Here is a 12,710-nt window from a genome sequence, read left to right as displayed (position 1 = left end):
AAAATAAATAAAAAAAATTTAACTGCATTATGAAAACAACCTTGCTATTTTGTTGTGTTGGGGCTACAAGCCCGCAACCCTTCTGGGGCTCTACATTGATTCAGGTAGCAGTTGTTGTGCATCTTGCTAGATTCTCTTGAGTAAAAATGCAGCAGGAGGTACAGTCTATCAGATTAATCTCATGTTTTAATCTAACCTTTTCTCCCCTTGATAGGAAACAATTGTTAGCATGGCATTGGTCAGTGCAATGATTGGATCTGCTGGGGGTGGATGGTTAAATGATGTTTACGGACGTAAAAAAGCAACTCTTCTTGCTGATTTCGTCTTTACTGCTGGCGCCATTGTCATGGGTGTTGCTCCTGATCCATACATTCTCATTGTTGAACGGTTTTTGGTTGGATTGGGTGTTGGGTTGGCATCAGTGTGTGCTCCTGTATATATTGCAGAAGCTTCACCTACAGAAGTAAGTGGAGGACTTGTCAGCACTAACGTGCTAATGATTACTTTCGGACAGTTCCTTTCCTACTGTGTTAATCTTGCCTTTACTCAGGTCAGATAGATTTTACCCATCTTTTTCTTTATATGCTTCATGTGCCAAAGGATCTACATTCAGAATCCTAAATTTCATTTATATATGTTTATATGGAGTGCTTTCATGGAAAGAAAGATTTCTGGTTATGCAGTTTGGACAGTGGCAGCATTTGAGAGAAATGGAGCCCTGCATTTCATGTTTTTCAGATTGAGAAACATCAGCTATGGAAACTCCTTTCTCTTCCTGCCTAATTTTGATGTAATGTACTGTGGTTATCAAGATTTGCTTTTACTTAACTAGATTTGTAGATGTTTTCATGGATGTGGCTAATGATCTGCATGCTTAAAAAAACACATAAGTTCTTTAGATGAATATTTTTCTATATAATTGACTGTGACTGATATTATTTCGGATAATTGAGCACCTAGGTAAATTATAAAATCTGTCTAGTATAATGCAGCTTAAGTTCATTTGTAAATGTGCCGTGTTGGAGCTTGGACTCGAGGTTTCAATTTTTTCAAAAAAAAATATATATATAATGGCATTGTAGGAATGTTTTCCACAGATTTTTCTGATGTGTATTTGTTGAGCAGGTGCCTGGAACTTGGCGTTGGATGCTTGGAGTGTCAGGTGTCCCTGCTGTCTTGCAGTTCCTCTTTATGCTTCTTTTGCCAGAATCCCCCCGCTGGCTATATATGAAGGTCAGAAGCCTATTCAAATCATCTATAGCTATTCTTGCTTTAATAACTTTGAGAAACATTTATTGGGATCAATATTTGCTATTTTTCAGAAAGATAGGGAGCAGGCCGCTGAGGTTCTCTCAAAGATTTATGACCCATTTAGGCTAGAAGATGAGCTTGATCTGCTTGCTGTTGCTGCTGAAGAGGAACACAAACAAAAAGCTGTCAGTATTATGGATGTGTTCAGAATTAAAGAAATTCAGCTTGCATTTCTTGCTGGTGGTGGGCTTTTGGTGAGTTCATATTCAACTGTTGAATCATGTTGTTTCTATTGTGCCTTACTTGTTTTTGTGGCTCTCGTTAGTGATTTGCCCTTGCTATGAAATTTAGATTTTGATGGTAGCACTTGTGCTGCTATTGTGTGTGTTAATTAGAACTATTTTCCATCTTTATTTTACTCTCTGCATTCTAAGAAAGAATGATTCAAAAAATGTTCTAGATATATCAATTTGTTACGATACACATACTGTAAGTTGCTTTTCTACACAGATTTTAGAGTAAGACGGCTGTATTGTAAAAGAACTGTAAACTACTCCATGAGGCCATGATTGACTGAGGGCCAATATATTATTGTGTTGAAGTTGCTCCTTCTACTTTTTAAATTTATTATGACATCAATTAAAAGTCATTGTAAGAACAAGTAATTGCCATTTTTTTTTTTACTTTTTAAATTTTTACAGCCACCCCAAGAATCCAAGATACATTATAACGCATATGGAGTACATATGATGTAACCTTGTAGTTCCTTACAGTTTGAATAATAGCTATGGTTCCCTTAGATTTGGACTTATTAGTTTGAAAAAGTGTCTTGATTCAACTATGGATTTTAATTAATAAGATATTGAAGGGCATCAGTATTGTATGCAATGTGTTCAAAAAGAAGATTAAGGGCGTTAATTTGTAATTAGAATAGGAAATAGAGATGGATACTCAACTCAAGGTTCTTAAGTAACTGGAAAGTCATAGTGAACATCCTTCTTGGAACTTTGGTTGCAATATACTATGGAGTACTATATGTTGAACTTGAGAACAAGGTTTGGACTGAATGCGGGTTTCCATCTTACAATGGTCAGGTAATTTTTCTCTTGAAGGTTTTTTGAAGCGTCCAGGTGTCTTATCATGAGAATTTACGTAAAGAGCAGTCTGAGTTTCATAAGGCCTGTTAGAGATCATTAGCTCTGCCTCCTTTTCCCATGATCAGCTGGTTTTTAGCAGCATGCCAGCATTTTCTGATATCTTATAAAAGCCCTTGTGCTTTGCTGAATCAAATTTTCTACGAACTTTATGTGCAGGCATTTCAGCAGTTTTCAGGAATTAACACTGTCATGTATTACTGTCCAACTATCGTCCAAATGGCTGGCTTTAGCTCCAATCAGTTAGCCCTCCTAATATCTCTTATTGTTGCTGCCATGAATGCTGCTGGAACTGTCTTGGGTATATACTTGATCGACCATATGGGCAGGCGTTCATTGGCCCTCTCAAGCCTTGCAGGTGTTTTCGTTTCTCTCATCCTCCTCTCTGTCTCTCTTCTCCTCGGCTCATCTGACACCTCAGGGTCTATCTACTCATGGCTTGCTATCATAGGACTTGCCCTCTACATTGCCTTCTTTGCCCCAGGAATGGGGCCTGTACCATGGGCTATCAACTCTGAGATTTATCCCCAAGCATACCGAGGTTTATGTGGTGGGATGGGAGCCACTGTATGCTGGATCACAAACCTTATTGTTTCTGAGTCATTTCTTTCCATTGCTGATGCTATTGGAACAGGCGGTACATTCCTGATAATAGCTGGCATTGTTGTGATCGCGTTTCTATTTGTGTGTGCCTTTGTTCCTGAGACCAGAGCCTGGACTTTTGAGGAGGTGGATAAGATATTTAAGGAGAGGGCTCATGGAAGTAGGGAAAATTCCCAGAGCCTTCTTGAACCCGGGAATGGGTTTGAAAATCAGCAAGCCTAAGATTAATGTATGTTGTTCGACAATTTGTCTACTCTATTTTGCTGAAAGGAGCATTCTTATCAATCAAGGTGGTTGGATATGGTTGCTTAGTTTCTAGGAGGCTTCTATGCCATTTGAAGAGCTATGTTTGTAAATTAGTATGTGAATAAATTAATTTGTAGTATGAGAAGAAATGTGTTATTTATTGTTGCATCTATGCTACGAGTTGGTTGAGAATTAGGAATTTGGTTTGGCTATGTACACCTCTTGCCAGCGGGCAGGGATCGATTCTCGTTGCTCTCTACCTCTTAGGCTAGGCCATTGTTATTTTGTTTAGTTGAAAATAAATGCAGAGTTTACTTAGTTAGTTGATTGTAATTTTAATTGATTATAAAGATTATTCTTTGTATATACCTCTCTTCGTATTGAAATAAGTGTTCATAGAGTACACATTTGGCCATAACCCAACAAGTTTTGATTCCGAAAATTTGAGAACCTAATGTAAATGGTTCCCAACCATTTTTTTTTTAACTCGGAATTGAAACTTGTGTTGGTTTCGAACTTGTTGGTTCCTAAACAAATTTCAATTACAGTTTTGAAAGTCTTTTTTTTTTAGTGTATAGTCGTACAAAGAGTCACTAAGGCATTAATAGAGAAGGGATTTGATCTCAGGTTTTGAATACCACTCTAAAAAGTTTAACCAATTAAAGTAATTGGTATCTACCAACCCGATTTTCTATTCACCCCTAATTGTAACTAAATAAGGATGAAGTGTTATTTTGTGAGCCCTTTCCCTAAATAATGTTGGGAAATTATCTAATTCCCAAATTACAGCTACTCTTTTTTTAATTCTCATTATACCGTCCACGTCAGCTAAGGAAAACAAACCGATTTTTTTTCCTCGGTCCAGCAACAAAGCGCTACTTCAAGTAGCGGTTTTAATTTTGTAAACCGTTACTTCAAGTAGCGGTTTTCCTCAAAACACCGCTACTTGAAGTAGCGGTTTATGAAATTAAAACCGCTACTTCAAGTAGCGGTTTATGGGTTTGTTTTGTAAGTTTTTCTTTAAAAACAAAATATCTGTAAATCAGTAATTAGTAAATACAAACCGCTACTTGAAGTAGCGGTTTCTAATATGTAAACCGCTACTTGAAGTAGCGGTTTCTAATATGTAAACCGCTACTTGAAGTAGCGGTTTTCAGTAGCACACCGCTACTTGAAGTAGCGGTTTTCTAATAAACCCGTTTTTTTTAAAAAAAATCCCACTGAATCGGTGACGTGGACGGTATGGTGGGAATTAAAAAAAGACTAGCTGTAATTTGGGAATTAGATAATTTCCCAACATTATTTAGGGAAAGGGCTCTTTTATTTGTTAGTTATGGTCCCACACTCGCCTCTCTCATTCACAAGATTAATTATTTATCTACTTTATATTTTTCTTAGGTATAAATCATGAAATAAAGTTAATGTAAATTATTATGTGAATAATGTCTAAATCAAAATGTATCAACTAATGAGGAACAAAATAACTAATGAGGTAATGATTATTAGCAAAGAGTGAGGGCATGAGTATGATAGGTTGCAGGTTCGAATCTATCCTTTCGATTTGAATTCTCGGACCCGCATAACACACCAATAACATATATTACGAAGTAAAATTTTACGTCTAAATTGAAAATTTTATTTTATTCTTTTTACAAAGTGTTGAGCATTATTTTGGGAAATCCTTCAATTTATAAGTTTTTTGGTGCACAACTTGAACGTTTAAAATGGAAGTAAATAGGATTAGTGAGTTGGACTGATGTCTTGAAAATCAACTAAAAAAATCACATCCATATTGAGTTGGCAATAATGTTGAGCTGGCAGTTTTACTACATTTGTATTCTGTTTTCTTCCTTCATTCCAACTCCCATATGTTCCAGAAACACTGTTTAATTTCATATTACATCCAAAAACAATTTCTGGGTTATTCAAATTTCCTTTCTTTAAGTTATCTTTTTCATACATTGATCAAATTACCCCATTTCAACGTCTGGGTAGTCCCAAAATTTGGATTTTTTCTTCTTACATTGATTTTTTGATTCTGGGTTTCTAAATTTGGTGAATAAAAGTTGGTCCAAAATTGGGTCTTTTTCTGTAAGAATTTAGTGCAGATGTTGGATTCTATACCTGGGAGTTCTGGGTATTTACAATCATTTCCTGAAAGAAGATTTACATATTTTAGTAATAAATATGTGTTGGGTTTGACTGTTGTTGCTGGAATTGGTGGTTTGCTCTTTGGATATGATACAGGTATTTCCTCTATTTTGCTGACCTGAATTTATCAATTTTATTGTAATTGTGTAATTATTTTTAATTTCTCAATTGATTGTAATTTTGTAATTAGTTCTAATTTCTCAATTTATTGTGATTTTAGTTCTAATTTAGGTCTTGAATTGAGCTTCTGAAAGTGGATTTTCCAATTTTAGCTCTAATTTTGTTTAACTTTACTTAGGAAAAAAAATTTGCTTGTATAAACTGAATGCACCATTGAACAAATACAGATGTATGATCATTGTCAAAAAAACAAGAAAACAGCCAAAATGCGGAAGTAAGAAAACATGACAACTATGCATTTAATTAGTATTTCCAGGTCTTGGGGCTAAATCTCAAAGGGACCTAATCTCTAAGTGGCTGAAATGCAAAATCCTTAGTGGGTGTTTTTTTTGCATAATTTCTAGTATACACTCGGGTGGTAACTATCTTACATCCTCTCACTAAACTAACCTCACATTCTCATGTGCATAGGCACTAGGCAGCATAGCATGTGAAATAATGTGAGGGTGTGTAATGGACATCCTGATGTTTTTTATGATGAAATGTGTCCAAAAGTGAATATCTAAGCGAAGTGTTTGGGTATTATGTACTCCGTAATTCTTATCTTATTTGCTGGTTGGGCCTTTCTTTTATACTTGTATATAAGTGTCTCGTAGTAGTGTGTTTATACTTTTTAGTGGAACCACACTCCTATAGTTAGTCTAAAGTTCCGGTCCATGGTAAACTATAATTTTTTGAAAACAATTCATGTGTAGGTTAGTCTTGATTTTGTAGTTTGAGTTGTGATTTTTATGTAATAGAAGATTTGGCTAAGTTTCAATTATCGGAATGACGCTCATAGTTTTAGTGAATTTTCTTAGTAATTTTCTGTTTTACTTTTACAACCATTATTAGCTTCTGCTAGATTTGTCTTCATTTTCTTTTTGGAAGTCATATGTTCTTAAGGAGATCTCGAATTGCAGGTGTTATATCAGGGGCACTTTTGTACATCAAAGATGATTTCGAAGAAGTCAAGAACAGCAGTTTCTTGCAGGTATGAGCTACTGTACTGTATCCTAAACTCATTGAACAGGCTTGACTTAGGTGTTCATTCCTCTTTTTTGAGCTCTTCTCAGTCTACAGTAAGCTATAAACCTATTATATGTTGGACTGAGAATCAAAACAGAAGCTCCTTTTTCCTTCCTATCTATTGTGTTGGGCAACTTATTATTCTGTAGTTTTCTTCATATAATGCAAATGAAGGGAGAGGACAGAAATAAAGGGGGTGGGGGGGAGGGGGTTGTTTATCAATCCTTATCATTTCAGTCCCACAAAAGAGGTTGAATTTCTCAGTAGAAAGTTTTGGAACATTTTCCAGTGTCACGCTCAATAGATGAACAGAAATTGGACAGAAACATGTCACAATAGATTATTTTTTGGGGGATTTATTATAAATTAACTCTAAAGTAGTAGCTTTATGAATTAGGGCACCTATTTAATTATTTTCAAAGGGGGTTAGGTTGTTGATCTGGACCCTATCTTGCCATAGGTAGGAGCCTCATCAGAGACTGTGGTCAGGAATGGTATGGTTGCAGTAAGAGATTCCTAGAAGACCTTACTGGTTGATTGTGTTACTTGTCTACTGTATGAACTGGTTTTAGTTTTGGTTTCAATCCCAAAGCAATTGATATAGGTGTGGTCTGTGTGGATTAAATTGGTTGGGAAAATTGGTTTGCCATGTGTTGGGCATGCAAAGTAATCCTTGCAATATGTGGGGGTTTGTAATGATGTATTAGATAAGCTTTGAAAATTGTAACTGTATTGAATTTTTTGTTCTGTATCCACGACCAAGAATTCAACATTTTAGTTTTGTTTACGTGTCATGCTGTTATTAGGAGAGTTATGCCCTCTTGTTTCTTGTCTGTGTCCTTGATGGTATTGGCTTAATATTTTGAAGCTTTTGTACTCACAAAACTCTAATGGCTCTTATTGGCAGGAGACAATTGTCAGCATGGCCCAAGTAGGTGCAATAATTGGAGCTGTTTTTGGTGGATGGATAAATGACACCTTTGGACGCAAGAAAGCTACATTATTAGCTGATGTTATCTTCATGGCTGGTTCATTTGTCATGGCTGCGGCTCCAAATCCTTATGTTCTTATATTTGGACGTCTATTAGTTGGTTTGGGTGTTGGAGTGGCTTCTGTTACTGCTCCTGTTTATATTTCAGAAGCAGCCCCTACTGAAGTAAGAGGGGGACTTGTGAGTACAAATGTGCTCATGATTACTGGTGGACAGTTCCTTTCCTACCTCGTGAACCTTGGTTTTACAGAGGTAGGTCAAATCTTGCTCTGTTGTTATGCCTTTAGTTCTTCTCACTATAACAAGATCCTTGGCATTCACCTTTATTAAAACTAATCTATACTGGGTATTCTTGAGTAGAATGACTAGAATCCTTCCTCTTCTGACAATACATCAGATAAATTTTCCATATTTTGCATTCATGACTGTGCTTGGTGGTTCTTCTTTTCTAACTTAATGGAAGAAAGTGCTTAGTGAAAGGGCATTCATATATTGTATGAGAAGGTTTCTCTTTATATATGCTTTTATTAGTACTTTGTTGGTGTGAAGACTGTGAAACTCTGAGCAGTTGGGGAAAAAGCAGCATCAGGATAGAATTAGAGGGCATGTTTCTGCGATAAGAATCATTCCTTTAGGATGCTCTCTTTACATTACTGCCTTTTGAGTGCAACACTATATTTTCAAGATGTATTTCTTCAATGCAGGATTCTTCTTTTCTACTGAGTTGCTTGGTGCAGTTGTATCTGTCTTTAACTTCTAGCTAGTAATAACTGCTTCAAAATTTTCAAATACTACCTCCGTTAAATGTTATCTGCAACTTTTACTATTTTTGTCCGTTAAACATTATGTACAACAAAAATATTTCTTTTCTCTTTTAGTAAAAAAAAAACTAGTCAATTGTCAATTTTACCTTCATTTAAAAAATTAAAATTCAATTTACTAACTATAATCAGATTTAATTAATCACTAATTTCTCACCCAATTTCACCCCAACTAACCCAATCTAATTCATCAACTTTCATCTTCAACTCACGAAACCCAAAACCCATCTTCATCTTCATCTTGATTCATATTCATCATCATTCATCTTCATCTTCCCCCATATTTTCTCTCTCCTCTTTCAATATCATTATCTCTCTTCATCTTTTTTAGATCTTCTTTCTCTCTCTTCTACTTTCAAAAAATTTAAAGTGGGTTTCATGGATTTGAGATCTTCTTTCTCTTTCTTCAACTTTCAAGAAATTGAATTCGTGGGTTTGTTGAATTGGTGGTGATGATTTCGTGGGAGTTGGTTGAATTAGTGATGGGTTTTTTTTTTCAAGAAATTGAATACGTGATGGGGGTTTGTTGAATTCGTGATGGGTGTTGTTTTTCGTGGGGGTGGGTATCGTCGAGGTGGTTCCTGGGTTTCGTGGGGCTGGTGGCGTGGGTTTCATGAGGTTTGTGGGTTTTGTATAGGTGGGTTTCGTGGGGTTGGTAGTGGTGGTGGTTTCGTGGGGGTTGGTAGTGGTGGTGGTTTTCATGAGGGTTGGTAGTGGTGGTGGTTTCTTGGGGGTTTCATGGTGGTTTCGTGGGGCTGGTGGTGGTTTATGGGGTTTCGTGAGAATGGTGGTGATGGTGGGGTTTTCGTGGTGGTATCGTGGGGTGGTAGTGGTGGTAGTGAATCCGGCGTTGAAGGCGGCGGTGGTGTTGGTGAAGGTGGTGTTGGATTGTTGGCTGGTCTTGGTGGTGGCAGTGGGTGGTGTTGGCTGGTCTTGGGGTGGTAGTTGGTGGTTAATTAAATATCCAAAATTCTCTCTCCACCCTAATTACATACCCCTAAAATACATTAATCATCATTATCAAATTTTGCTTCGTGAACCGCAAACCCTCCCAAAGTTGCAGAAAACATTTAACGGAGGTAGTATATATTTGCCTGCAATTCCAATACTTTGCATTAGACTTGTGACTATTATCAGTTTCTTTAAAATTTGTCTTTTGATGGTTTAACCTAATATACACCTCCTAGTTGCTGACTTTGTTGATCCTTTACGTGTTGGAGTCTACATATTTTCTGAAGCATCAGCAACTGGAATGTGTCACACACTGCATAACTGTCATGACTAATGATTTAGTAGTTACAAGAGAAGGAACAACTGATGGAGCTTTCAACTGTTAATGTCTCCTGGAAATCTTTGCTATCGATATTTCTGATAGACCTACAACTCTAGTAAAATTGTTTTCTTCAAAAAGGGTATATCTTTTAGTAACTACTTAATTAGAAAGAGTAATATGGGTTTTTCAAAGTGCATTCTCTTGTATCTTGTTTTGTTATATAATCAAACATAGATTTACCCAGCTTGTTGTAGTCAAGAAATACACAAAAATATACCTATCAACTATGTGCATTAAATGACATTGGAGCTTGCATCTTTGGCTATAGAATCAAACCAGATATTTGATTAACCGAAGGTTATCAAATGGCATTTCACCTCTGATATCAATTAATTTAGTTTAGTTCACATAGTTTATAGTTGGGTATATTTTTGTAAGTTTCTTAGTTAGGTAAGTATTTGTTAGACTACCTATAGTAAGGATGTGATAATGAATACATTAGATTTTCCTTTGAATAATAAGTTTATAACTTTTATAAATCCTTACAATTTCTTATTACTGTTTTGTTATTACTTACTCTTACTGTACAACATACTGTAGACTAAAAAAAAACCTTGTATGCCTGTAGCTTGTAAAGAGGCATGTGTATTTCTACGATTTCAGATTTTTTACTATGAACTTGAAAATACTACTACTAGAAATTTAAGAAACTTTCTGCAAATTTCAGAACTATCCAGAATTATTTTGCAAAGTTTAGTAAAGTTTTGGTCAATTAGCCAATTTTAGCTGAAGCAAACACACTTTAGAACAAAATAGTTTATTAAACTGTGTACCTTTCTTACTTATTGTGAAGTAATAGATGGTGATTGTATTTCGAGACAAGTTCTCTAATAGAAGTAAATTCTCCATCATATAGGTGAAAAGGCTGCGTTCTTGCAATCCCCCCTTAACCTTCCTTAGGTGGAGGGCTAATTGGATGTGCTGGGTCATTTTGATGATTTGTGTGAATAGTGTTTGGTACTAATTTAGTTGATTTTTTTGAGTTAAATACTAAACAATTATCTGCATATAGTATCATGGATATCTTGTAAAGCATGCTACTGCTTTGGCCGCCTCTTCTTTAACATTAAGAGACCTTGTTTCCTAAGTGACGTAATTTCATGTGAAATCACAACAACCTGTTTCTTTTGGATTTTTAGTTTTACATGAATTTATCTGATATGTAGTATTCTGATCAGGTCCCTGGAACTTGGCGATGGATGCTTGGGGTATCAGCAGTGCCAGCTATTGTACAGTTCATAGCTATGCTCTTTTTACCGGAGTCCCCACGCTGGCTTTACCTGAAGGTCATACTTCATGGGTGAAATGCTTTGCACTCAGTCTGTGTTTGTTGTGCTAAAGACTTATGGAATCTATATGTCATGCATTTCAGGGTGAGAAAGCCAAGGCTGTTGCAGTTCTTTCAAATATTTATGACCCGTTCAGGTTAGAGGATGAGGTGGATGGTCTTGCTACTGCTACAGAGGAAGAGCTTAGTAGAAAGAAAGCCAGTATCTGGGATGTTTTTGGGAATAAAGAAAGGAGACTAGCATTTTTTGTTGGAGGTGGTCTTCAGGTAAGGTTTAACTTCATTTCAAGAGAACATGATGATTGATTATTGCCTATACTAGTCTTTAGCACCATCACTGTACTTGTTAGCCGAAATCTAGGCTGATTAGGTGCCTTTTGCTGTAGTGTTGGCTAATGTCTTTCATACGTAAGTTTACCCAGCATCCTAAGATTTTTGTATGTTACATTCTGCTTGGTATTCCTGAATTAGAAAACAACAGTCAACACCAAAGACTATTTTCACGTTTGAACCTTTCCGCTGCCTAGCCTGTATGAACCATTAATTAAGCATCATATTAAAACCATGATCAGTAAAATTTTGCCACAATCTATTGGTAGGTGATACACTGATTTGATCTAACTTCAGTATTTTGAACTTCTGTGCAGGCATGTCAGCAGTTTGTTGGTATTAACACAGTTATGTACTACAGTCCAACAATTGTCCAAATGGCCGGTTTCCACTCTAACCAACTTGCTCTCCTTCTCTCCCTCATTGTTGCGGGCCTGAATGCTGCTGGAACAGTTGTGGGAATTTACCTCATTGATCACATGGGTCGTCGCCCATTAGCCTTGATGAGCTTGGCAGGCGTGTTTGCATCCCTCTTGATCTTGGCTGTTTCTTTCTTTCTTCAATCCGCTGGGGCCCTTGCTGTTGTAGGGCTTGCCCTATATATTGTTTTCTTCTCTCCTGGGATGGGACCCGTCCCCTGGACAGTGAACTCTGAGATTTACCCGCAAGCTTATCGAGGCATCTGTGGGGGTATGGCGGCTACTGTAAACTGGGTTTCTAACGTCATTGTCTCAGAGTCCTTCCTTTCAATTGCTGATGCTGCTGGTACTGGTCCTACTTTCCTTATACTTGCCGGTATATCTCTTCTTGCCTTTGTGTTTGTAGCAGTATGCCTTCCCGAAACAAAGGGGTTGGCATTTGAGGAAGTCGAGGAAATGTGGAAAGAAAGGGCTTGGGGACATTCATCTACTAACCAAAGCCTCCTTGAAGGTGGGAACAACCATCAAAATGATGTAAAAAATGATGAAGACCTGTCCTAGTTTGTACCCCCAAGCTCTGTAGTTTTTCTAGGACGTCTTTTTGGATGATTCTTTTCCCTCAGCGATGCCTTAATTTGATCCGCAAATGTATTATATTTCGCATGTAAAATAACTGTGATATATTGTAATAAAAATGAAGTGGTCTTAGTTAATGGCTTAGAAATGTCTTCTCTATTACATAGACACTCTAGAGGGTGGTATGGCTCTATGCAAATTCTAAGTGTGTATTTTATTCGTATGTCGAGGGAAGGAAGGTGGAACCTTAAGTACTAGCCTATTAATGTATACCCTGGGTTCAACAACTTGCCACAAATCACTATCACTCGACTTAAAGCCTATAAATTTTCACCTTGTAAGAAGTGCAATAAAATCCT

At 36.7% G+C, this 12,710-nt stretch overlaps 2 protein-coding genes across 2 annotated transcripts; both read left to right on the top strand.

The window, feature by feature from the left end:
* The first annotated feature begins 228 nt into the window (after positions 1–228).
* Positions 229–3,643, top strand: LOC145630362 (inositol transporter 1-like). The gene is made up of 4 exons (XM_081682623.1): positions 229–550; positions 1,126–1,233; positions 1,323–1,505; positions 2,565–3,643. Exons 1-4 carry the CDS (start codon positions 230–232, stop codon positions 3,228–3,230), a joined length of 1,278 nt encoding a protein of 425 aa, XP_081538749.1. The 5' UTR covers position 229; the 3' UTR covers positions 3,231–3,643.
* Positions 3,644–5,075: 1,432 nt separating this feature from the next.
* Positions 5,076–12,503, top strand: LOC145630361 (inositol transporter 1-like). Its single transcript, XM_081682622.1, has 6 exons — positions 5,076–5,501; positions 6,488–6,558; positions 7,501–7,836; positions 10,917–11,024; positions 11,111–11,293; positions 11,674–12,503. The coding sequence occupies exons 1-6, from the start codon at positions 5,363–5,365 to the stop codon at positions 12,334–12,336; spliced, it is 1,500 nt and encodes a 499-aa protein (XP_081538748.1). The 5' UTR covers positions 5,076–5,362; the 3' UTR covers positions 12,337–12,503.
* The last annotated feature ends 207 nt before the right edge of the window (positions 12,504–12,710 follow it).

Source organism: Chenopodium album, chromosome 5 (genome assembly GCF_948465745.1).
Source record: "Chenopodium album chromosome 5, dcCheAlbu1.1, whole genome shotgun sequence".
NCBI lineage: Eukaryota > Viridiplantae > Streptophyta > Magnoliopsida > Caryophyllales > Amaranthaceae > Chenopodium > Chenopodium album.
Note: the sequence above shows the minus strand (reverse complement) of the source record. Positions and strands in the feature narration are given on the sequence as shown.